At 47.2% G+C, this 25,018-nt stretch overlaps 4 protein-coding genes and 1 long non-coding RNA gene across 9 annotated transcripts in view; 3 read left to right on the top strand and 2 right to left on the bottom strand.

The window, feature by feature from the left end:
• The first annotated feature begins 1,214 nt into the window (after window positions 1-1,214).
• On the top strand, window positions 1,215-2,575 carry LOC111847332 (uncharacterized). Its single transcript, XR_011981849.1, has 3 exons — window positions 1,215-1,369; window positions 1,465-1,747; window positions 1,862-2,575. It is a non-coding gene; the product is annotated as an uncharacterized lncRNA (long non-coding RNA).
• A 416-nt stretch (window positions 2,576-2,991) lies between these two features.
• On the top strand, window positions 2,992-7,303 carry grhpra (glyoxylate reductase/hydroxypyruvate reductase a). 2 transcript variants are annotated; one of them, XM_023791708.2, is made up of 9 exons: window positions 2,992-3,220; window positions 3,794-3,924; window positions 4,026-4,098; window positions 4,335-4,451; window positions 5,183-5,271; window positions 5,449-5,550; window positions 5,667-5,802; window positions 5,930-6,060; window positions 6,187-7,303. In XM_023791708.2, exons 1-9 carry the CDS (start codon window positions 3,135-3,137, stop codon window positions 6,306-6,308), a joined length of 987 nt encoding a protein of 328 aa, XP_023647476.2. In that variant the 5' UTR covers window positions 2,992-3,134; the 3' UTR covers window positions 6,309-7,303. The 2 variants fall into 2 exon arrangements, with proteins under 2 accessions (XP_023647476.2, XP_023647484.2); XM_023791716.2 differs by lacking the exon at window positions 2,992-3,220 and adding an exon at window positions 3,385-3,468.
• Window positions 7,304-8,470: 1,167 nt separating this feature from the next.
• fbxo10 (F-box protein 10) lies at window positions 8,471-16,851 on the bottom strand. The gene is made up of 11 exons (XM_023791695.2): window positions 16,165-16,851; window positions 14,716-15,329; window positions 13,624-14,409; window positions 13,361-13,510; window positions 12,825-12,961; window positions 12,575-12,645; window positions 12,237-12,389; window positions 11,613-11,933; window positions 10,810-11,120; window positions 10,532-10,722; window positions 8,471-9,969 (listed from the first exon to the last, which is right to left on the bottom strand). Exons 2-11 carry the CDS (start codon window positions 15,298-15,300, stop codon window positions 9,786-9,788), a joined length of 2,889 nt encoding a protein of 962 aa, XP_023647463.2. The 5' UTR covers window positions 15,301-15,329; window positions 16,165-16,851; the 3' UTR covers window positions 8,471-9,785.
• A 441-nt stretch (window positions 16,852-17,292) lies between these two features.
• Window positions 17,293-19,337, bottom strand: tomm5 (translocase of outer mitochondrial membrane 5 homolog (yeast)). The gene is made up of 2 exons (XM_023791761.1): window positions 19,082-19,337; window positions 17,293-17,631 (listed from the first exon to the last, which is right to left on the bottom strand). Exons 1-2 carry the CDS (start codon window positions 19,200-19,202, stop codon window positions 17,597-17,599), a joined length of 156 nt encoding a protein of 51 aa, XP_023647529.1. The 5' UTR covers window positions 19,203-19,337; the 3' UTR covers window positions 17,293-17,596.
• LOC111833449 (FERM and PDZ domain-containing protein 1-like) overlaps window positions 18,502-25,018 on the top strand; it is a 28,832-nt gene continuing 22,315 nt past the window's right edge. The window contains exon 1 of one of the 4 annotated variants that reach the window (XM_023791738.2): window positions 18,502-18,859. The gene's annotated coding sequence lies outside the window, so the exon portion shown is untranslated. Of the gene's footprint in view, window positions 18,860-19,385; window positions 19,509-19,890; window positions 20,183-25,018 lie in introns of those variants that run through there. The other 3 variants (XM_072697918.1, XM_023791744.2, XM_023791728.2) reach the window with 3 other exon arrangements.

Raw genomic sequence — 25,018 nt, 5'->3', positions numbered from 1 at the left:
TTACTTCCACCTAAAATAAGTTTTGAAGCACTTCTCTTTTATCTTGTCGACACAAGTATGAGCAATCTTGTGATGAATGAAACTTTGCAACAATGGTTTATAATCCACACCGTGGAAACGGAAAGTCAAGTTTTGCAGCTCAGTTAAGTTTGACATAGTCTTGACGTTCAAGTACAAACAAGTCGGAGTGACTCCACTGCAAGTGACAACAGAGTAAAAGCAGTATGTTAAAAATGTCTTTAAAATCAACAAATTAATTTGGCACAATGTGCGGAATATAAAACTGCTTTACACTTAGTTTTTTTCAATGCACATTCAAATACATTTGATTTAAAATGGTATTTGTCAATGTGTACCATTTTGTATGATTTTCTCAAAGGTAAAATTGATTTAACTAACCGTAACATGACAGAGCACATAGTCTGTTTGAAGGAAATGATCTGCCAGTAGTTTGCCAACAGTAGGCCTATATTAAATTCTGCTTCTCTATGTGGTATGAGACTATGGTCTCGTTACGTGACAATGAAAGAGAGGCAGATTACTTGAAATTTAAATGGAGAGCAAAACATGCATGTTCCCATTCAGCTCTTGGACAAAGTAGGCCTATTTAGTCCGGTTCAGTCCACATGCCTCAAAACATCTCTAAATTGTAATAGCGCTCATTACAGTTTTTTACAGACGCTAGGACACATTTCTCAATACTTAGGTCACTTTTGCAAAACTCTTCACACAGTGAGCACAACAGAAGTCTATGTGGGCTAAACTGAGGATCAATTATCATTGTTTTGGCACAAAATGCATTCAATGACTACATCTCTCAAATTTCATGAATTCTTTTCTCACTCAGACACAACAACTGCCAAAAATCTTTGTACATACAGGACATTTTGCACGTGCTTACATACTATTTTCAAAACTGTTAAACGTATGTTCAAAACAATAACATAATGCAAAACTGAATAAGACAGCAAAATTCAACAGCAATATTTTATTGAAACATATTTCAAATCTAAAAATGCAGTTTAACCAGCCACAGCTGATTCTCATTGTAGATGAACAATTTCATTACAAAAGGAGACAACTGCTGAATAGGTTTGTATTGTGATGTAAACATGGACCCAGCCGGAAATAGAGAAGTGGCTGAAAGAGGAAGAAGTGTGGTTGGGAGGGGGCGAGGAATACGTATGCGTGGTGGAAGAAGATTAAGAGGAAGATCAAGAGCTGTAGTCTCAGATGAGATCAGAGCTACTGTAATTGATCATGTAGTAAATCATGGTCTCTCAATGAGAGAGGCTGGTCAGAGAGTGCAGCCAATTCTGCAACGCTCTACAGTGGCATCTATTGTTAGAGTTTTCCGGCAAACCAACAGGTACTGTAACTTGTATTCTGCAAGGGTATTTGACTCAGTTGCACATTTCAGAAGTAAATAAACTTTTGTGTAATTGTTTTTGCATTTCTGCTTAGGACTCAACGGTTACCTCACACAGGAGGGAGAGGAAGGATGTTCACTGATGTGCAGGAAACTGCCATTGTTGATATGGTCATCAGAAACAATGGGATAGAACTCACTGAGATTAGACACAGAGTCTTGGCAGACAATGTTACTTTTGCAAATATTCACAGTGTAAGCATAACAACAATTTCTAGAGTCCTGAAAAAACATCAGGTCAGGATGAAACAGTTGTACACTGTGCCTTTTGAGAGGAACTCTGAACATGTCAAGCAACTCAGGAACCAATATGTCCAGGTAAGATCACAATAAAATACAGAACTGTTTTTGAACAAAACCAAACACACACAAAGACAATTTGTACAAATTTACTACTGTAACAGCTTCTGTTGCCTTGTGGATTTATTTTAGAGAGTCATGGAGATTGAAGGCAGGCAAACACACCACATTTTCATCTTTGTGGATGAGGCAGGTTTCAACTTGGCCAAAACACGGCAACGAGGGAGGAATGTGATTGGGAAGAGAGCCACAGTGAATGTCCCGGGCCAGAGGGGTGCCAACATCACAATGTGCGCAGCAATATCCACTGATGGACACAGACCACTAATTGGGCCATACAACACTGAACGGCTACTTGCGTTCCTGAATGATCTCTATGGAAGGGTTGTGCTAGGCGAGGAAAAGGATGCGGAGAGAAGGAATCAGCCAACATTTATAATTGTATGGGACACTGTGGCATTTCACCACTCCCGTGCAGTCACCGAGTGGTTTGCGGCCCATCCCAGAATGGAGTCACTTTTCCTCCCACCTTACTCTCCATTCCTCAACCCCATAGAGGAATTCTTTTCCTCATGGCGGTGGAAGGTTTACGACCATCATCCACATGATCAAATGTCCCTCTTGGATGCAATGAATGCTGGATGCCTGGACATATCAGCAGAAGATTGCCAGGGATGGATCAGGCATGCCAGAAGATTCTTTTCTAGGTGTATTGCCCTAGATGACATAAGATGTGATGTGGATGAGAACCTGTGGCCAAATGGAGAAGCCCGAGTAGATTAGCATTACTATTGTATCTGTATCAGTGTATCGTGTGTATACAAATTCTTGTATTTTGGAATTACTTAGTGCAAAAAAATTTAAATAAATAAACAAATATTGATGAATTCTGCATCATGTCTGATTCATTCCAGTAACATATATTGCAATTATAAACAGAGATGTGTCATTGTTTTGTGGGTGACAAAGTGTTTGTCGGCTGTCAACCTTTGCTAGTGTTCTGGAAGAATGAGTTTATTTGAGACCTGAATAAAGTGTTTTGGTAGTTGTAGTGCATTTTGAATGTGAAATGAACTGCTTTGCCAAGCTGAACGTCGGTTAGGAGAATTGTGTGAAGAGTTTTGCAAAAGTGACCTAAGTATTGAGAAATGTGTCCTAGCGTCTGTAAAAAACTGTAAGTCATTCACGTGCAACAAACCGGGAAAAGACAGCGGCCTACCGATGCTGTTACTTTTTACAACCACGCGGTGGTGCTGTGGTCTAATGTCCGGGTGAAGGCGACGGGCTTTTGCGCAGCTGTAGGCTGGCCCCTCCTCTGTTATCTGGGAAGAACAGTGAAACAAGCCGGCCTTCTACCGTCGCTCGGTTCTCTCGGATAAACCTTCAGGCAGACGGAGAGGCCACGATGCAGGGAGCGCAGAAGCTGATGAACGTCTTCGTGACGCGGCGGATACCGGGCGAAGGAATGAGGATCCTCAGCCAGTGTGAGACGTAAGCAGATTTCTAACCCACTTTCAATTCTTAAGATCGCCATGTGAGACTAGCAACAGCAAATATTTGTTTATGGACGTATTGTACGGGATTTTTAGCCGCCGTTATTATTCCCGAGAGCCATGACTGTGCTTCGTAACTTCCGTTCTTTATGCCTATTTCCGTGGCATTGGGTGCAAAGGTGTCAAAGGACGCACTGCAATGAAGTATAAACTTTTTCCACCCGTGCCTCTTCGGTAGCATTGAATGTGGGTATTATACAGACGTAGAAGCCTTGCAATGGCAACGTGTCACAGTTAATAATGGCCATTCATTGAGGTAGACCGGTAATCTGTAGCATCAGAAATAAAATGTAAATTTATTACAATTTATCTCACGGATAAATGGTACCTCTCACAGCAACCGATTTTATGTCGATAAATAACAGATGAATAGACTGATTGAGTTCTGTGCTCGATGTTTTAAATTACGGGGTTATTTCGCAGAATGCCGTCTGCTCGCTTTTGTGACAATAATAATGGTGGGTACCTGTATTATTCTCCCCTTACACGTTGCTTACTGCCCTGTGTGCAGGTGTAAGGTGTCGCTCTGGGACTCCGACGAGCCCATTCCGCGCTCCGAGCTGCTGCAGAGAGTGTCCGGGGCGCACGGGCTGCTCTGCCTCTTATCGGAGCGCATCGACGCCGAAGTGCTGGATGCGGCAGGTGCCGACGCGGCCCCCAAAGCCTAATATCACTCCGGAGGATGTTAATCGCGCTAAAAAACATACATGGGAAATGATGCTTTATGTGGTTCTTGTTTTTAGGGCCAAACTTGAAGGTGATCAGCACATTATCAGTAGGGTTTGACCATCTAGCCATAGATGAAATAAAGAAACGGTAGGGATTCTTTTTTGTTGTTTTTATTTGTTATTTGCAGTCTTTGTAAAGCACTTTGAGCTGTATTCAGATGCATGAAAGGTGCTATACAAATAAAGGTATTATTATTATTTGCTTTGCCTGCACAAGGACATTATTTTCCCCGTATTCAGCCACAGCAAATTATTGTACTATCGAGTTTCCCAAGGCATCGCTTATGGTGGTCTGTGCCGGTCTCCCCGTCTCCCCCCTGACAGAGGGATCCGCGTGGGCTACACCCCAGACGTCCTGACGGACGCCACGGCGGAGCTGACTGTGGCTCTGCTGCTGGCTACTGCGCGCCGCATCCCCGAGGGAGTGGAAGAGGTCAAAAAGTCAGTGCTTTAACCTGGGCTCCTTTACCCCTGCGAGCGTGGACTAGGCGTGCATCCGAAATTGCATGCTTACGCAGTAGGTACTGAACTTAGTCAGAAGCCTACTGCTTGACTGTTAATGCAGTGCATACAGTATGCATGCAGTGGATACAGTATGCATGTACTCTGACACACTGCAGTTACCACCCTGCATATTACTGGAAACAGACGTTTTCCAATGACGCAGCTTTACCTCCGAGAAAGTTTAAAACCGTCAATGAAAAAAAATGCATATTCAAGTCCGCTAATGTGACTGGGTATTGTTTTGTACTTAAATTTGAACGGAGACGCCACTTCCGCTGCTAATTTGACAGAAATTTCTGAGCGTGTGACGTTCTCCACTGCTCCAGTGGTCTTGAAGGATAGCATAGAATCCATCGGTTGTCACAGAATGTAGTATGTCATCCGCGTACTGGTGGCCTATTGTCGCATCCATACTGAGGATTCGGACATAGTGCTCACTTCACATACTGTATTTCACCTGCTACATAGCAAACAAGTATGCAATTTCGGACACACCCTAAGTCTCTTTGCCTTCAGAAGTTGTTATACGGGAAACCGTCCCCACCATCTTGTAACTGTTTGTCCTGGTCGAGGTCACAGGTGGTCTGGGTGGTTGTCCTCTATAATAAGTGAAAATGTTTCGCTTCTCCATGAGCGTTTCAGTAGTATAATGGATGCCCTTCTTGCAGTGGCGGGTGGAGAAGTTGGAAATCGCTGTGGCTGTGTGGCTATGGTCTGTCCGGCAGCACCGTTGGTGTCATCGGGCTTGGCCGGATCGGTAAAACCCGGCCTCTGTGTGTGTGTGTGTGTGTGTGTGTGTGTGTGTGTGGCGGGAGGGGGTCATCTATGAGATGCTGCTGGGAGGTTGTGTATGCCGCCCCCTGCTGGATGGTTCAGGGTACTCCAGCCAAGGCTTTGATGCTTGGTTGTTGACATATACTATGAACTCTCTCAGGGATGGCCATCGCCCGCCGGCTGAAGCCCTTTGGGGTTGAAAAGCTGCTGTATTCAGGACGGACAGCCAAACCGCAGGCTGCGGAGGTGGAGGGGGAGTTTGGTGAGGATGGTGTGGATGTGCTGTGGTCTGAGGTCATCGAGGGTGGATATAGATGTCCTCTCCAATGATTTGGGTACTTACTGTCCTCCTTCTGTTGGCTTGCATGTGCTGGACAGTGCCCCTGGACAAACTGCTGTCAGAGAGTGACTTCATCATCGTGTCCTGCTCCCTGACCCCCGAGACCCAGGGACTGTGTAACAAGGCGTTTTTTAGCAAGATGAAGAAGACCGCAATCTTTATTAACACCAGCAGGTGGCACCACAATCTGCTCCTACTCCAGCTCCTAATCCTACTCTATTAAAGCTCATTGATCCTGAAGTCCTTTAGGTTTCCCTTGAGGGATGAACTGGCAGAGTATCTAACATCCGTGACTTTTCAGAGGTGCAGTGGTGAACCAGGAGGACCTCTACGAAGCCCTGTCCAGCGGGCAGATCGCAGCGGCTGGTCTGGACGTCACCACCCCCGAGCCCCTGCCCACCGATCACCCCCTGCTGACACTGAAGAACTGCGGTAAGTTTTCCTAGCGTACACCAACGTCACGCACTTATTCCCGTTGGCGTGTTTCTCCACCGGAAAGTAGCTATTCTCCATTAGCCTGCAGCCCACAGTGCTAACAGTTTCCGGATTGTTTTGCAGTGATCCTTCCCCATATTGGCAGCGCCACCTACTCCACAAGGGGCATCATGTCTGAGCTGGCTGCCAACAATCTGCTCGCTGGGCTGTCTGGGACAGCCATGCCAAAGGAGCTCATCCTTTAGGTTCACAGCAAGCTTCTGTTTGAAGGTTAAACAACACAATGCACTATGCCTCCGTGTTGCTACACGGACATCTCACTGTAGATCTGTGATCTATGGAACTTGAATAATTTTTCTTGGAGAGATATGAGAATAGGCACTAAAATTAAAACTAAAATTAACTCTAGAGTGTTAAAACACTAGTTTGCATATCTTTCAGCCAGGGTTATCATTAAAGTAGACTAAAACTACAAGAAAACATTTTTGCAAAATGAGGTAAGATACAACAAAAAAAATTAGTCAAATGAAATCTATAAATACTGCTTCCAAAACACCTGATACTTTTCAGCAAAAGTAGTGATTTGTTTATCTTTAATGAAATTTCCTAATACCTAGAATGTTGTGCCCATTTTGAGGACATTAGTACACTATGTCCTACGTTTGTACTGTGTATATTCATCTAGGATTCTCTAAAGACACATAAAATGTCAGATATTGAAATACAATTACTAAAACTAAAAGATATAAAAAATAGTTTCTATCTTTCCAATAAAACCACACTAAAAACTAACTAAAACTAAGCTGGATTTCAAATGAGAACTGAAAATAAACGTAAAATCTAAATTAGAAACAATCAAAATGATAGACACTGATTTCAGCATAAGAACGTTGTACTAAATTAACACTCCGAAACAACCATTTCACTCCTCTTTGTGTGCACTGTAAAAGTCCTGTTTTTGTGTGTGTTTTATGTTTAGTATGACCTTGGATTTTTAGTATGACCTCGTAAGTGTCTGTCTACGCACTCCGGAGTCCCAGTAAACCATCAGCTTTCGGTGGTCCTGCTGTTCGCATTTCTGACTTGCAATATTACGCAGAACTGTCCCCAACGCGATTATGCTGTAACTGGTGCTGAGCTCTAATGAACCTCGCTGAGCCTTTCTTGTGCCTTATCTTTACCACTCCTACATGTGATCATGTGTCATGCTAATTAAAGGTGACCTCCTCTCCACGCCTTACCAGTGGTCATGTGCTTGTTTAATGTGAACTATTGCTATGCTACTTTTTTCATTGCTCAATAGTCCAGGTGTTGTAATCCTTACACTAAATTGTGTCTTTTTGCGTTGGCCTTGGATACAAGTGATTACCGACCCACAGTCCTACCCAACAATCAATCCATCCATCCATCCATTTTCTATAACCACTTGTCCTAATCAGAGTTGTGGGGGGTCCTACTGCAAATTATAATTATGTGGGGTTTTTTTAGTTTGGGTCAAGGAGCTGCAAATTCAGTTCTGTGGTGATTTCTGAAGACATACTTTTGACATGTTTAGCAACCATCTTTTAAGTTTCCATGTATCTTTCGCATATCTTCTCAAAACACTGTTCAGTGCATTACCCAATACTGTTACCATTTTACAGAAATACCTGCTTATAAAGGCACTGCAGGTTTTGCAGTAGAAGTTGAGAATAAATGAGTGTCAATGCAGGAAACACGCAGCTGCGCAATGCGAGTGCAAAAGCGTGAGAGGCGATTTAACAAGTACCTTGCTGAAGATCGCATGACTCAACAGCAGAGATGCATGAACTGCGAAGGCGGGTAGCCTTTTAATATTTATAAATGTATTTAGTGCAGTATTATTACTAATTATTTAAACATCTCATATCACCCTACAGTTTAGAATTAGCAGGATTAAACTCGGGTCTTAAAACTGGCAAATAAATATTTACCGGGAAAGGGGTTGTGTGCGGACTCCATCTTTCTGAGTAACACATACTAACACCATATGAGCAAAGTGTAGGGAACATCGAAAATACCTGCCATTAAAACCCACCCCAAGCTTTGTTCCTGTCGCGTCTTGCATACTGATGACTCTCGTACCATTTTAAAACAACAGTTAGCCGTAAGTTGATTGTTTAACACCTTCTACATAGGAACACTTACCACAGTTATAAAAAGTACAAAAGCTCACTTTGCCACAGCATGAACTGAATGATCCCAGATGGAAACCTCGGAAAACATCTTAGCTGACTTCATATAAGCTAATTTCACTCCCTTAAAAAACTAGGTAAATATCAAGCATCATATTTAGCTAATAGGAACTAATTCTTATATGGCTTCTTATTCAAACGAACTGTTACACAAATCATTACACTGATTTTTTTTTTTTTTTAAATCACACGAAAAGTTTAAACTTCTCATTTAATGCAATTAGTTGCGATGTATAGAGGTACATCTCTCACATTAATATTGCACAAGTGAAAGTGTTCTGCACTTACAAATCCTAAAACATGTATATACCCAGGTGAGCCTGCAGTGGTCACAAATGTTTCAGTTAACTGGAAATTGGAAACTGCTTTGAAGTGAATGATCCTGCATGTGCGAAGAGGTGGGGCTGGTTTGAGATGCCACACACCCGTTCACAGGGACACACAGGGACTGCAACACTGCCTCCCATAGACGCTCGGCAGGAAATGCAAGCAAAGATGGTCATTCTGTTGTGACCTCCCTCATTTGCTTCCGGATTTATCTCCTGCGTTTTTGCTCTGGTTTGTGGTTAGATTTGGAATTTAACACCCCAGACAGTACAAACAAGATATCAGCCAATCACAGGGAAGATAAACACAGGATAGTTTAAAGACGCCGATTAGCCTAACTGCATGTCTTTGGACTATGTGAGGAAAGCCTCACATGCATTTGGGGTGCAGAAGCACAAAAATCGTTTATCCATTATATCCCGAAGTCTAAAATGATTTATCAAAGGACAGGAATTAAATATCTGTACTTTCAGAATACAGATTCCTCATTTTTCCCAGAAACCGGAGCAAAATGCAGTTTGGCCCCCTAATCCTGACCTCTGACACATCGCCTGTGAATGATCAAAGAAGGAAAAAGTGAGAATGTTTAAGTGACGTCAGAAAGGTAGCAGGTGGATTACAGAAAGGCCACTAGTAAGAGTGAAAATCCTAATCCGGCACTGGACGACATCATGGCTGACAAAGTCATGCGGCAGTGCTGACAGGTTCTGTTACGGCTTCAGTACTACAAGGCGACACTAAATGCAAACTGTACTTCAGGACCAGGAGTTAAAATGTAAAAATTAACTGTGCGTGTGCTGCCAGTCTGCGATTGGCTCTCTCTCATAGCGCTTTAGTGTTCAGCGGTTTACTGCCAGGTGAGATGTAGGAATGCTTCTCTGTTTGCTGTCAAATGCAGTGGTCAGCCAAGCAGACTGAGCGCAGTGCATTGTGGGAAGCGGGAGAGTAAGATGGATTTGAGAGGCAGTTTAAAGGCACTTTTGGGGTCAGGACCAGAAGCCCCACAGTCAGAGGTGACCCAACATGTCCAAAGTGGCAGTGAACACATCATAGCAGAACCCCCCCCCCAGGGCAAATGTAGCCAGACTATGGCACCATGGATCCAGCAGATCGCCCCCGACTTGAAGAGAAGGGCCCACAAGGTTCCCGCTACCTGAGAATGTTGGTAGTGATGTTGGAAAATCAGAGGATAGAGCACAGGATGCTGCCGTTGTTGTGGCAACCGCTCTCCACCCTGGCGCTGATCCGGGTCGCCATGGCGATAGGACGCTTGCTGGGGGGGGCTGTAGGGGCGGTGCCCTGGCCCTCGAAGTGAGGACGTGGCGGGGGGTCCTCCAGGGCCCAGGCGGGCTCCACTTGGCCCTCGCTGGTGCCGACGTGGGACAGGAGCCAGGGGCAGATGGACCGTGTTGACATCACACTCAGTGCCATATTTTTACTAGAGGTAAACAAACTGGACTGTCTAGTGTGTGTGTGTGTGTGTGTGTGTGTGTGTGTGTGTGTGTGTGTGTGTCCGTCTTGAATGTACACCAGCAGTATCATTTATCGCTGTTGGACGTATTGGCACTATAGTTTGGGAGTAAGAATTATGTTGTGAACACTATTTACCACAATCATAGGTGCTGTTTTTAAACATTATTTATTCCACACTGTGTGTACCATGTGTACCACTGTACAGATGCACATTTTCTAATGATTAATTTACAGAAATGTATATATTGTGAAGTGGTTTCTAGCACATTTGCACTGTTGCACATTCTTGGATCAGATTCCAGAACTGCATTTCATTATCTGTGTACTTTGTGCAAGGACAAGCTGAATCCAACATGAACATGAATGAAATATCAGAATCGAATCAGAATCAAATATGCAAATTTACACCGATTAAGCAGATGAAAAGCCCACGTGTCGGGTCAGTGACGGCTTACCTCCGGCTGCCGTGGAAAAGCAAGGTGTTGTTAAGGAGCAGACAGTCGTTGTTGCCGGGGTCCTGGCGCACCAGCGGTTTGGTGCTTCCGGAACGTCCCTGGTACACCACGTTCTCTTGCACCAGTCCCTTCACGTTCTCTAGAACCAGGATGCCGCAGCCTTGGACAGGCTGAATGCGGTTCCTCAACACCTGAGGGTGGGGGGGGGTGGGGCTGTTGAGGAGGAGGGTGGGGCCAATACATAGGCCCCACCCCCCACAAAGACCACGCCCCCTCACCTTCAAGTCGGCTGGCTCCATCAGCCGCACGCCACAGCCGCGGTTCCCCACCACGTCGTTCTCCACTATGAGCCCGTCACCGCGCGCGCTGATGCCGTGGCCGCCGTTGTCATAGACACCATTGCCGCGGAGCTCGGCACGGCAGCCGGCCGCCACCTGCACGCCGGTGTGCCCGTTGGCGCAGATGCAGTTGGCGACCAGGCGGGAGAGCTGCGCACTCTGCATGAGGGCCACGCCCGCCGCCCCATTGCTGTGCACCGCATTGCCCACAAGGTTCAGGGCCTCGCTGGTCTTCACGTACAGCCCGACCGCTGTGGGGATAGTGGAGGCGGATACACAAGGGTACACACTGTCCTTATTGGGGCTCCACTAAAAAAAATTAAAAACTAAAATAGCTAACAAATAGAGTCCGATTGTGGCTAGCTAGCAGGTTAGCATAACATGCCGCTTCAGCATCTCCTAAAGACCGGCTCCTGTAGCTCAACAAGCGAAGAACTGCGTTAGCTATGCAAAGGTCGCGAGTTCAAATCCTAGGAAGCTTGTACAAATTGGAACCCTACTGTAAGTCACTATGAATAAAAGTGTCAGGTAAAATTACTGCATTTATATAATATAGTGAAGTGGCCAACAGGGGGCGCCACACAAATGTATGGTTTGAGTGCTGGTAAACACCACTGCTGGGGTGCACAGAGTACACTCAGAGAGCTTCAGCTTCTGAAATATCAGTTTTCAACTTGTGGTACCAGATCCCATTGCTGCCCCCTTCACTCTCCCTGCCCCCCCGCCGCTTCATGCCCCCCCACCTCCATTGCAGCTGATCAGGTTGTTCTCCAGCAGAGCCACGCCCAGCGGCCGCCGGGATGTGTAGCGCTCGTCCTCGCTGTCCAGGTCGCTCTCCCAGGCCAGCATCTCTCCCTCCTCGTTGAAGTTCTCATTGGCTCCTCCCCCACCGCCTGCCACCACCCCCCCACCGGCCCCCTGGCCCGCGAGGTAGCCGTCCCCGGCGGCCTCACTATCCTTCTGGCAGAAGACAGCGACGCCGTAGATGCGGTTGTGGGTGATGTGGTTCTCTGAGAGCTGAGGCAGGCTGGAGGACATCACCCACACGCCACAGCCCCTGTTGCCTGCAGGGGGTGCCGGAGAAGCCGTGATGGTCAGTGAATCCTGGCTAGCCGGCAGGCATTAAAACGGCATATTCGCAGAAGAACGCTGGAGACACCGCTCACTCCGAACGGCAGCATCAACAACTCAAAATAGCCTTTGACCGACAAGTCTAAAAACAGGAAGCATGTTCGCAAGAGACAGATGCTCGTAATTACATAACGTCTCGTCAGACAGGCGGACAAACAAACAAGGCAGCAGATGGCACAACGAACAGCAAATAAAGGACCAGACGTGCTGAGAACTCCGGAGACAGGTGCACTCACAGTAGATGTAGTTCCCCTCGATGAGGCCCCGCCCCCTCTCTCCCACCACCACGCCATCAGAGTAGCCATAGCAAATAAAGTTGTTCCTAAGAACTGGGTCCCCGCCCTTCCGGATGTCGGCTCCGCCCCATTGGTTCTCACGGATGACATTTTCTGTCCAAGATGGAAATAAAGCATGAAAAAAATGCTGAATTCTTTTGTCATGTAAATATAGCAGTAAATAAATATAACCATGTTCCCGACACGACGGCCCAGACGCATCCTCCCCATGGAGGGAATTACAGCCTTAGTCGGGGGAGGGGGGGGGGGGGTCGGAGTGCAGAGGAGGTGGGGCTTACCCACAATCAGGCCCTTGCCGTTCTCGTTCACCGCAATGCCAGCCGCCTGGCCCTGGAAGATGTGGTTCCCACTGAAAAGCAGAGCAAACTCACGGTTAAAAAAAAAAAAAGTGTCCATCCCCCGCGAAGAACACAAGGGGGGCGCTTCGTAAATCACTGTGTCCATTCAAAATGGCACAATCGACAAAAGCAAAACCCAAGTCGGCTACGCCTGAGCAGGAAAACCAAATGCTAGCAGACAAGCACGCACCTCACCGCGGGGTTCCCGTTATACAGGATATAGATCCCTGCCTCTTTGTTTCCATAGATCTGGTTGCCACGGATAGAACCCTTCCCGTTTCCCAGGACGACGATGCCGGAACGCAGGCCACTGTGGATTCTGTTGCACTGTGGTGCACGAACAAATGAGAAAGATTCTTCACAGCATCGAGGCACATGGATGCAAGGCGACTTGGCATGCCTGCTCAGACATTAAGCTGTCACTGAGGACGATTCGCTATGGCAACGAGACTCACGCCTCTAAAGAGCAGCGCTTAACTGTTAAGGACTCATAAGCTGAACATTAGATTCCCAAGGGGGGGGGTTTAACTTTAATAGTCCAGTAACATAGGCATCAATATACATGCATAAGGCCCCCATTCATCCACCACGATGCACGCGGGGGGCAGGGGCACCACAAAGGGAGGGAAACTCACTACAATTCCCTAAAAAATTTGGAACATAATTGGATTGGCGTGGGTTGGGGGCCCGAAATCTCTAGCGACGTCCCGGAGGCCGATGTCTTACCAGTACGATGGGGTTGGCGCCCTTGCGGATGTCCACGCCGGCCTCGGCGTTGGAGTGGATGTTGTTCTCGGCGACGAGGCCTTGGGAGGCGAGGCGGAAGAACACGCCAGTCGCCCGGCACCCACGCACCTCGTTCCGTAGCATGACGATCTGGGGGGAAGGGGGGGGGGGGTGATAGTGGGTTAGCATGTTGACAAAACGAGAAGTCCGGAAAAACCCCAGCCCCCACCCACCCCCGCACGCCCGTCCGTACACCCACCCACCTTGGCGTTCTGGATGCAGCGCACGGCGTAGGTCAGAGTGCGGAACACGTTAGCTTCCAGCCGGGCCTGCCCGTGGTTGCACACCAGCACGCCGCCCTTGCCGTCCCGGAAGAGGCAGCCGCGCAGCAGGCAGCCTTGCACGGATGTGACCAGTGCCCGAGCCTCCCCATCCTCCTGCAGCTCCTGCTGGAGGGTGCTCAGTTCCGGTGGGGCAGGAGAGGACAGAGAGCGGGGGGCCCTTCCCAGGAGGTGCGACAGCCCGTGGGAGCTGTGGGCAAGCCTGTAAGCTGGCCTGTAGAGGGCGCCGTCTCCCCCATCACGCTCCTCCACCTCCTCCTCATCGCTCGCCTCGCTCTCGCTGCAGTCGTCCTCGATGACAGTGCCCTCCCCGAGCACCTCCTCTTTCCCCCGGCCACTCCGGCGGCCCGGGTCCCACCCCCCTTCTTTCTGGCACAGGGAGGGGGCAGCGGCCACTGGTCGGGAGCAAGGCTGGCTCTCCCCCCCCCCCCCCGGCTCGCCGCCAGCAGTGCAGGCCCGGGCCAGAGCGGCCAGGTGCCGGAAGGCCCAGTTGCGGTCAGAGACAGGCAGCCCATCCACGGTGACCGAGGCGCCGTCGCTGCCAGAGAAGTCACAGCTATCCAGCAGACTGAGCGCCACACTCTGAAAGTGGGCGCCGCTTGCCTGGCCGAAGGAGCAGAACCGAGCCTGGCACGTGCCGGGCCCCCGGACCTGCAGCTGGCCCCCCTCCACATTGCAGTTATCCAGCTGCACATGGCCCGAGGATGTCTGCAACAACACCACCACCAGCACAAGAAACCATATTACTAAGGAAGATGTAAAAATGCAATGATCTTTATTTGTTTAGTGGATGTTTTTAACCAAAGCGATGTACAAAGCAGGGTCAGACAGGCCCTATAGTAACTGGGGGTTAAGAGCCTCGCTAGTGTTTATTATGTGTTCCTCAGTGGCTGGAACAAAATGCAGAATAAGATTTCCTTGCACAGTGTAAGTGACTATGTGCTGTGAAAACTGATTCTCACTATTGCATGTGCAACACAGACGTACGACGGCCTCCCGGCAACGCACGCCGACCTTGTAAATGACGGGCGAGAACCATGCGGGCATTAAGACCAGATTGCAGAGCCGGGCGGTGGGACACTGCTGCTCGATGCTGACCAGGAGAGCCACCTCGCCCAGCCTGCCCCTGCCCACGATCTCCACGGGCAGCTTCAGAAGCAGCTCTGTCTGTTCCTCGTAGACGCCCGGGTGAAGCACGACGCGGTCGAAGGGCCCTGCCACCGACAGCGCCCCCCGCAGGCTCTCCAGCTCACAGCCAGCCCCTACGTGCCACACTCGGCGGTCTTTCCTGCGCCGGAACAGGTAGAGGCAGTTGGAGGCGTCCACCTCGGCCCCATTCTGGGTCCATGTGCGGCTGGCCAGGGCGTGCTGTCTCAGCGCCTCCCTCCAGGACTGGGGCTCCACGTCTGGCCTGTTGGGCCAGTTGGGGTGCCGGCATTCAGGGCAGCGCAGGCACAGCTGCCGCCACAGCGTCTTGTCCAGGCTGAGGATGAGCTCGCGCCAGGCCCGGCACACCTGGCTGCAGCGGCCCAGGTCCGGCAGCGGCAGGTACCCCAGGATCACCCGCCACAGCTCCACGGGCAAGACGGCGGGATCCATCAGCGCGCGCCTGCTGCGAACCGGGCAGCCTGTAGCCGGGAAAAGCGGAATGAAGCAAATAAAATACAAACATTCCCATATTTAGCAGACGCTTTTTGTCCAAAGCGATGTACAAGTGAGAAAAATGGCACATTACAAACATACAGGCTGTCAAGGAGTCAACTAGGCATAGGAGCCTGTGGGCTGAGATTCTGGAATGCTCAAGTGTCAACAGGATTAGAGCTGGAGCTAGACGACTTCTAACAAAGCAAGAACCTGATAAGACTATTCAAGGACCAAACCATACATTCATAACAATTCATAATTCAGCAGGGCAACAGCTACAATCACACGTTGTCATCTTCCCAAAAGGAGTACAAGTACGTAACAACAGCAACAAAAAGATTTAAGCTTTACTGACAGTTATATTGTATTAAAATCAATGGTTACCCGTGTTGTTTGTTTACAATGAGTATCAGTGATACAATGAAGTATCACGCATAAGTTTTTAAAGCACTAAAATTCGGAAATAATTTCAACATACTTGATGTTTTTTTCTTCTTTGATACGTCTAACAAAATCGTATAGGCCTGAACGATGTAGCAGATAAGCAAGGGTTCGGGGTACAGCAAATAAATAGGAGAATGTTAATTTAATAAAGCAAAATGAAACAGCGAGCCCAGACAGCACCAGATCCCCGAACTGGCCGCGGAACCCACCATCTGTTACCGCAAACCTCAAAAGTTATTTAACCTTTCGATGAGTTAGTTTTACGGGTCCTGCATCGCGGAAATCGGACACGTGAGCTGCTGGTAACTTGATAACTAATCGTGCCGTGTTAATTTAACATGCAACAACGGATTAAAGTAAAGATATCACACTCACGGCTTCACGGTGTCCGACTCATGTTCCCCGATCTCCCTTCCCTTCTCAACGCCCAGCGCGGATCCACTTGGGTAGCAAACCCAGCTTTCCGCTCCCCCTCCTTCCTCGGATCCCCTCTGCGCTTTGGGATCCTTCAGCCCCACGCATGAAATCCGAGGCGCCAAGAAGAAAATGCAGAGTTCCCCGGAAGAAGCAGCCTTGATGATAATGCAGATTAATAATGCAGATGTGCGCTTCGTTAGACGGCGTGATGCTGAAGCTGCAGACCCGGAGCCGTCAGCCGCGCGGCTCCCTTCTCCCGGACACAGAACCCCTTCCCCTAAGCCGTGCTGCTGCTGTCGGCTTTTGTCCTGCTTTCCCCACATGCAGCGGCTTGTCCTCCCGGTTTATCCCGGTGCAATCTTGCACGCCAAGCTGCCATGCTGCTGCTTCGCTTCTGCGTAACTATGACTGTGGGAATATCGCGGTGCACAGTATTTAATTCCGAGGAGACGCCGCAAGCTCCACCACACACGCTTTCAGGCGTCTGCTTCTTTCGGTTTTGCAGGCCCGACTGCCGGTAAAGATTATCTTAAAGCGAAATATTATGAATAACGGTGAATTATTGCCAAACCCCTGCTGGAAGGAAGAGAGCTGAGGGTAAATCGGCGGCGCGGTGGGGCGGAGCCCAGGCTTTCCGTGCGCGGAGCCTGTGCCCGGGCGATAGGGGAGGAGTTTGTCCATTATTTATTTATTTATTTACTCGGTCACATATCTCTTTACGACCCCGTCATTGTCATAATCACGGAGTAAGCAATTCAGTGACTGACATAATCGTTCTAACGCATTGCAGTATGTTAAAAACCCATCCTCGCACTTTCGACATACATTTCTATAGGTTAGCGACGATCCAGAATCTCTTAAGAGCCACATCCGAGGGCAAGGTACCGTACACCTCCGTACTCCGTTTTATCGCAGTTTTTCTGCTAAAGTTGCGTTATTAATGGGACATTTAGGCATTCAACTTAATAGATATTTTTTTTAATTCCCATACCCCCTACTCCACCCACCAGGCTACCACTAGAAGAGAATATTTCTGAAGAAACCAACCACCCAAAAATCCTGAAAAGAACTATTGCAGACGCAGGCAACATTTCCAAATATTTTATTGAAAACACAATATCATTTCCATATCAGAGCTGTCCCAAGTCAGGCAGGACACACCAAACGATTTGATTTAATTTAAACCATCAATGACGTAATGAAAATGGTGCACATATGGTCTCCTTCTCAGGTGCTCCATTGCACGTTATCATAAAAGCATTGAAGCATCTTCCTCCACAGCATCTCCAGATGAGAGTGTTGAAATAGTTAGTTACTTTGCTGGATTTCGCACTTCAGAGCCAGCCCTGTTCTCGCGGGCTTCTCCGGACGTCCAGAGGGGGGAGACGACTCATATGCTGTCCAACTTCCTGAGAACATATGGGGCTGAAAAAAACCACCAGATACTTAAGTTTTTAATCACTTACCCACATTGTCAGAAAAAAATACTAATTTGTACCTTTGAGGGTACAACTACCTGTCCCTGGGGCTGTACCCTCAAGGGTCTGCCAGTTATACTGTAGCTGTAGGTAAATGTACCTTTTAGTCTAATTTAAATGGACTCTGAGGAACATTTTGTACTTTTGGGATCAGAACAGTACCAGGACTGCTGCCCTCATTACTTCCATATATTCCGGGGTTTTCTCTCACAGTCAAAAGATACAGTTAGCAGAGTTGGGTAATTCAGGTCCAGAGAGTAGAAGCCCAGACCGGGATTTTGTTTCAACCAACCAAGTTGAGTACTCTGTGATTGTGACTCTTTATGTTCTTTATGGACTTTTACTCTCTGGGCCTGAATTACCCAACTGACAGGCGAACTGGTTTCTCTAAACTGCCCACAGTTGGATGCTTCTGTGCCCAGTGTTGGCACGGGCATCATTTTGCAGTGTTAACCGACTTTGTTCCTTCTGCCTAAAATTCAGCCGCTCTACCAACACTGCACTGGATGGATGGATGGATGGATGGATAATGGCCAAACAGTCGCCATTGTGATTTATGAAAATGTGTTATTTTCTTGCACATTTATTTTTAGAAAAACATAAAAGTTGAATGTCTGTAAGTCCTTACGTTTACTTACGTCGTTTTCTGAGAGCCTTTCACGCGTTCAGGGATTGCGCCGCTAATGTACTAAACCCAAAATACGCAACAGCCCTAAAATCATATGACATCAGCACACCTAAATCCGGTTCATAGCCTGGTTTTTTATTCATACAAGGCATAGACTGTAAAAGCACCGACGGAAGGAATAATATCGCCAGGCTAATCACCATGACCTCTCCCTATTACATTTCTAATGCAGTGACGTGCCCAGATCATTCTGTACATTTCAGGGTCGTTTTCCGGGGAGTATCTATTTCATGGTGCGCAACGGATACACCGCAATAAGCACAGCAAACATTGGATGCTATTTCGGCGTCCGTGGTATCAGTGCAAAAGATTCGTACCAGTGAAACTGCTTAGCGGCCTGGACAGCAGAGAAACATACAGCGGCAAAGGACTTAAATGAAAAAGAAATAAACGCTGGAAAAGCACCTTCATTTTACAGCCTGGCGGAAAGGGTGCGTGGGGAACTTTGACTGTCTATACATATAAGATTGGCCGCGACCCTAAACAGGTAATTAATTAATGGATGGATGGATGGATGAATGAAATATGAATGAATGAATGAAAGAAAGGTTTTGCATTTATGACCAGCAATCTTTTGCGTATTTCCGTATAAACAGTTATGCACTTGAATGTGTGATGCTGACCGGAAATCTGCTATAGAAATTTGCTTGGGTGCAATAAAGAAATTTAGTGAAACGTGATATACCATGCAGCCTCCGACGATACTTACTGATTCTGAGAAGAGCAACATAAACCAGGAAATTCCGCAGAGACGAAATGACATCTTGCCGCATCTTTTTCTTCATCTCCTCCGGGTCCATTTTTGGCCCAAGTCCTTCAATCTTGAACATTGTTCGACTGGAAATAAGCTCCCCTTGAGAATCGGGCAGTATGGGTCTTGGTCTCCGGCGGCGCGGACTTCGCCGTGCTTGTCAGCGTTCGACCTTCGTATCGCACGGAAGTCGTCCGACAGATACGGGGCGCGCAGAGGCACAAACTGTACAACGAGACCGCAAACGCTTTGCGCGATTAATGCGTGCGGATGGACACGCAAGAGCCACGCATTTCAGTAGCCCGTTCCGCAGCACAGCATTCAGTTATTGCGAAATATTTCCCAAGACTCGCTGTACAATATTACTCAAGAGGAATTCTAGCCAGTAAGTAAAATACCGACCAATCAACTTGAATTAAGGTCAGTCGTTTGCTCTAAACGTTGAAAAACATAAAATCACATTTAGCATATTGATTCATATCAATTATTTCGTGACCCGAAGCCACTACTTTTATGACGAAATAACACAAATTAACGCAAAAAAATGAAATAACATTTAAAAATCAGTGTGGTGACTAAAATGCATTTGGTCCCTTCAGGGTAATTATGGAAACTCTCCAGCAGATGGCGACACATGCTTTTAAACTATCATACAGATCCGAGTTTCCAGAACGTACTGATGTGTTATATTGTGTCAGAATATAGAACATAACATGTAAATATTTTTGTCGCATCATAATATCCAAACACCTAGTCATTTTTTATTATATGTATATAGAGGTCTTTAATTGTTCTTGGGGGCGGGGTCGAGATGGACTGAACAATGAGGAGTGCTGTGAGGGGGGAGAGAGGGAGAGACGCGACTGTTGTTCAGCACAAGAAAGAGTAGGGTCACTAGGAGGGGTGTATTTTGCTATCAGCGCTTAGCCGATCCGCATGTGCAGCGCACCTCCTCGGTCCCGGACTGTGCTCTCTACTCTTCCGTCTGCTTTGCCCATCTTCATCTCACTACGCTTCTGACTGCTCTAATATAAAACACCGCTCCTTTCCACGCGCGAGGTGAGTTGGTCTGTCCATTCTGTACGCATTTTTTTTTTCTTAAACGAAGTTCACAACAGATGGGATGATAACAGGACGGCGCATCTTCAGTGAAGTGCAGGGCGTGCGGTAGCTGTTACGATAAACGAATAAAGCGTCAGATAGCCTAAATTGTGTCCTGAAAATAATGTTACAGAATTCAAAATTAATATTATCCAATTTTGAAAATTTTGATTTTTATATAAACATCAACTTATTTCAGGTTCGAGTCTTTGTGTATTTCCTAATTTTATGATAACGTTATTTTCCCATAAAATGATTTCTTGCCCTTATCTATTGTGCATCAGAAATTAGAATGAGCTCGAGAAATAATAAGAGATGTATTAAAACATTTGTATATATCGATTTAATTGCGCAAAAATTATTAGTGTAATTGTTCGCGAGGGACATTTGCAAATTAACATGTAATATTAGGTGAGTCGATAGAAATACAATCGATGTAGTTTATATAGGCTACGTCCAACGCTTTTCGGAATGGGAACAATATGCGGTCTGGCATATTAAAACCTAGGCTATATGATCTGAAACAGCATGCGAAAAAGAATATATTATTCTCCATGTATATAGTGCTCGACACTGCGCCTTAATTCCGTAGAGATATTATTATACGTCTAAAACTGAAATCAACAAAGGACAATGCCTCTTATGCGATCGAATTGGAAGTTGTGTCCCTCGAACCACGTGACAGCCGTCCTAGGCCAGCCGACGGTATCATGCGCTTTGGCTTAACTTGCTGGGCTGTGTTTGTCACACTGCTTCTGCAGAGCGCGTACACACACACACACACACACGCACACACACACACACACACACAAAAACAAACAAAACCTATTTTTGGAACCTGTTCGATAACCAATGAATAAGAACATGTTACTACGGTCCGTTTGCGCATAATGATGGAAATATACCACATCCCTCGGAGGATTCAACTTAGGTTTCTGTCGCACACACGCACAGCGATGAAATCCGCCAACACACACATATGCAAAAAACACCCGTCCGCTGCGTAGTGGTTTGCAGTTTAAGGCACTGCTGCAGGACGGTGTTTAATGAGTGATATATGGGGCTGTGTTTGCGCTGAGGGGTCAGCAGAAAAATTCAGCAGGCGGCAGGAGCTCTTCGGGAAGGGGGATGCTGATCTAACCCAAATACTCCTCTGCGGCGTCCAAAAAGAGGTGCAGAGGCGCGCGAGGCGGATTTGGTGTCCCGCTTGGATTTACAGCTGTTCTAAAAAAATTAAAGGCGCATCGATCCCACTCCTTACGTGCACGGCAGGTGACGCGTTTGCGTTGCTCCGCACCGCTGTACCTGTAGTTTGGAGTGTATAGCAGCCAGCTTTTATGCTATTCTTATATATGGAATACGGATAAGGTTTGTTACTTCAACATCCTCATTACTTTATTCAGTGTCTGCCAGCTTCTAATGTTAGAATAGAATGGTTGTACTTTTTGTACTTTCTTATTCACTGTGGCCCATTGTGCTCTCCACTACATTCTCAGAATAAAAGTACCTTTGCTTGTCGCTTGAGCTGTACCTTACATTTCTGTACCTTTTAAGGACAAACAGCATTAATGTACCATCTTAAAAGGTATAATTCCCTTCATTGGCAGATCTTTGAGGGTACAGCCCCAGTGACAAACAAAAGTACAAATTGGTACGCTTTTTTTCTGAGAGTGCATGTGAGGGGTAGTCGTCCCCCCACCCCCACTAGGTTAAGGGCCTAGCTGAAGAGACAGACATGTGACTGTCCTGCCAAGGCTGGGGATTGACCTGGCAACCTTCTGATCACAGGCACTGAGCCCCCTGAGCCACACTCCCCCCAAGGCGTAGGTCCACACTGTCATTTTTGTGTTCTTCCTGGGATTTGAACTCCTGAGCGCTGCACGGCTAACACAGAGCACTAGTAGTGGAGCTACAGGAAAGCTACCCAGTATCGGCAGGATGGGTGTGGGTTCGCGGTCCCCCTGATGGCGCCCAACCCCCCCATCTCATGGTAGCTGAGTCTGTCGTGTGATTATATCACCAAGTGAATTGTTACGGGACCTGATGTTCTGCCAGTGCACGCTGGGATTTCTAGCTCCAGGTTTGAGTTAGATGGGTGTATGCATGTGTGTGTGTGTGTGTGTGTGTGTGTGTGTGTGTGTGTGTGTATACAGTATATGGCTGCATAGGGCCTAAGCTTGGGGCGCCCCCTGCAGGGGACGACCGCATAGACATGGCTGCGTGTTTATTAATGGGCTGTGGTCCTGGCTGCTGCACAGGACTTCCACACACTGGAGTCTGTGCCAGCCAGCCCACCCCCCCCCCCCCCCCACGGACCCCCCCGTCCACACCAGGAACTGAACTTCGTAAGCAATTTAATATTCCCTGAACTGTATATCCACCTTCATACTGCACTGTCTGGGGTAATACTCACTGCTGCTGGTTTTACACAGAATCACTACTGTATGTGTGTGTGTGTGTGTGTGTGTAATATTCAGTGTGCAGTGTGTGTGTGTGTGTGTGTAATATTCAGTGTGCAGTGTGTGTGTGTGTGTGATATTCAGTGTGCAGTGTGTGTGTGTAATATTCAGTGTGCAGTGTGTGTGTGTGTGTGTAATATTCAGTGTGCAGTGTGTGTGTGTGTGTGTAATATTCAGTGTGCAGTGTGTGTGTGTAATATTCAGTATGCAGTGTGTGTGTGTGTGTGTGTGTAATATTCAGTGTGCAGTGTGTGTGTGTGTAATATTCAGTGTGCAGTGTGTGTGTAATATTCAGTGTGCAGTGTGTGTGTGTAATATTCAGTGTGCAGTGTGTGTGTAATATTCAGTGTGCAGTGTGTGTGTGTGTGTAATATTCAGTGTGCAGTGTGTGTGTGTGTGTGTGTGTGTAATATTCAGTGTGCAGTGTGTGTGTGTGTGAGGTTGCTGAGAAAGCCTCAGAATGAGACTCATATCTCCTGATGACCTGCATAGTGGAGGGTGTGTTTATTTCCGTGGTGCTACTCTGTGCGTGTGGCACCGGGTCAGATAGGGGCAGCCGGCCGTTCACAGATCCTGCACTATTATTAATTTAAGCTGTTATTTTAGAGGAACCAGGAGTGTCTCACATGTCATGCTGTAGCGTTGACGGAGATATCCAGGATGGCCAGTGGCCCCTTTTGCCTGGTCTCTTCCCTAATTGGTCGATCCGCCTGCCATACTTATTGAGGATCCTTCCGGCCAAAAGACCACAAGTGATGTTCCTAGTGAAAGTGGCGAGATATGAGACAAACTGGCAGCTTTTAATCTCCAAATGTAATGCCACAGCGGGAAACCACAGCCTAATGGCTGTTTGCTGAGATGAAAGTGTGCAGTCCTCACTCTCATTTAGAGAATGGGCTGTAAGTCTGGATGGCTGGGAGCTTTAATTATGTTTGGGGAGCCGTGCCGTAGAATTTCCGGAGCTTTCCGGCAGCTTCCTGACGAAGACGGTGGTGTAGTCCAGGCTTGGGTGGGATTTGATCGGCGCTGTCTGGTTTATGAGGACAGCGGAGGATTTACCTTCTCAGGAGGCGCGACACTGGCCTTGCTGGGAAGCTCCCAGTCGCCTACTGGAGCTATTTTATGAGCTGCAAGAGAAAAAAACGAGAGAAAGACATAAAAAACAATGTAGCATCAATATTCTGCTAATCAGCGCTCAGGGTGCCGTTCGGGGGGGGGGGGTGACTACTCGCAGATCAAGTTAATAATTTAACCGTCCGACCTTTTTTCTTGAGGGGGGCCCTAGGCTATACCCTAGGATAGCCTAGGCATTAATCTGCGCCTGTGTGAGAACAGAGGGGTTTCAGGGTTCCCGTTAGGGACCCTTCTGTCACTAGCAGCAGGATGGCTGCCGTGGATCTCATGTTTAGAGATTCCTGTCCGTCATCGTCGTGTAGGATTAGCAGGAGCGCCAGCCTGGCGTTTGTCGTCCGAGGCCCCTGGCAGAGCTCCTGCCGTCGTGGCTGCGTTTTTCCTCACAAAGATAATGGGGTCACCATTGATGACAGCAGCAAAATACTCTTCAAGAAGGCATACATTTACTCTCCACTGGTAGGTCAGGGCCAGATACTGCAAGTAATGCAGATAATATATATATATATATATAAAATATAAAAAAAAAACACTTTAAGCACCTAGCCAGAAAGTAATTGGACATTCTGTTCATAAATACGTCGCTGTTTAACATTGGTTATTGACCCCGGAGTAGCCCTGCAGTTAAATTACCCCCTGCAGTTAAGTGAGCCCCCCCCCCTTATCGAACACGGCCAGTTGACATGGTGGCACTCGACACGGCTGCAGTGAATCAATCCACCTTTAACAGCCTGTCAAAAAATAAACGTGTGCAGAGCCCAAAAAAACAGAAGTACTTTGTTTTGACTGCGGCTATCAAATGTATGAGATTATTATTATTATTATGTTATTTTTTTTCCTGTTCCATTAATTGAACAGAGAAAGTATCGGATATATTTACGTTAATAACTGGTGTGCTTTCACCTGCCATTAATTATCTCAATCATTTAGGCTTTGCTTACAGCTTCATTATTTAATAACCGCCCACTCGCCTTGTTCAGATGAATGGAAATTTTAATTCAGTACATTGTATGATCTCTCCCTCACTGTCCTCCATGGGGTTTTTAATCCAACCCAGACACAGGCGTGACTAAGCGCTTACGACGGCATTGTGTACCAGATGTCCGCCGGGGAATACGGCAGCATCATTTTAATTGTTATGGCGCAGTTTTTTTTTTAGGTCATTCAGCCAGGCAGATTTTACGGGTCGACGTGGAGTTTGGAG

Source organism: Paramormyrops kingsleyae, chromosome 12 (assembly GCF_048594095.1).
Source record: "Paramormyrops kingsleyae isolate MSU_618 chromosome 12, PKINGS_0.4, whole genome shotgun sequence".
Taxonomy (NCBI): Eukaryota; Metazoa; Chordata; class Actinopteri; order Osteoglossiformes; family Mormyridae; genus Paramormyrops; species Paramormyrops kingsleyae.
This window is presented reverse-complemented; position numbering and strand designations above follow the sequence as displayed.

What these genes read in the sequence shown, in the direction of transcription:
- grhpra (XM_023791708.2), top strand. Translation starts at nt 3,135, where the DNA reads ATGCAGGGAGCGCAGAAGCTGATGAACGTCTTCGTGACGCGGCGGATA. An exon ending in ATAGATGAAATAAAGAAACG is followed by an intron (nt 4,099 to 4,334) that starts GTAGGGATTCTT and finishes CCCCCCTGACAG; the next exon opens with AGGGATCCGCGTGGGCTACA. An exon ending in GGAGGTGGAGGGGGAGTTTG is followed by an intron (nt 5,551 to 5,666) that starts GTGAGGATGGTG and finishes TGTGCTGGACAG; the next exon opens with TGCCCCTGGACAAACTGCTG.
- fbxo10 (XM_023791695.2), bottom strand. Translation starts at nt 15,300, where the DNA reads ATGGATCCCGCCGTCTTGCCCGTGGAGCTGTGGCGGGTGATCCTGGGG. An exon ending in CGAGGGGAACTACATCTACT is followed by an intron (nt 11,934 to 12,236) that starts GTGAGTGCACCT and finishes CACCCCCTGCAG; the next exon opens with GCAACAGGGGCTGTGGCGTG. An exon ending in CTTTTCCACGGCAGCCGGAG is followed by an intron (nt 9,970 to 10,531) that starts GTAAGCCGTCAC and finishes CGTCGGCACCAG; the next exon opens with CGAGGGCCAAGTGGAGCCCG.
- tomm5 (XM_023791761.1), bottom strand. Translation starts at nt 19,202, where the DNA reads ATGTTCAAGATTGAAGGACTTGGGCCAAAAATGGACCCGGAGGAGATG. An exon ending in TGTTGCTCTTCTCAGAATCA is followed by an intron (nt 17,632 to 19,081) that starts GTAAGTATCGTC and finishes GGTTTTTTTCAG; the next exon opens with CCCCATATGTTCTCAGGAAG.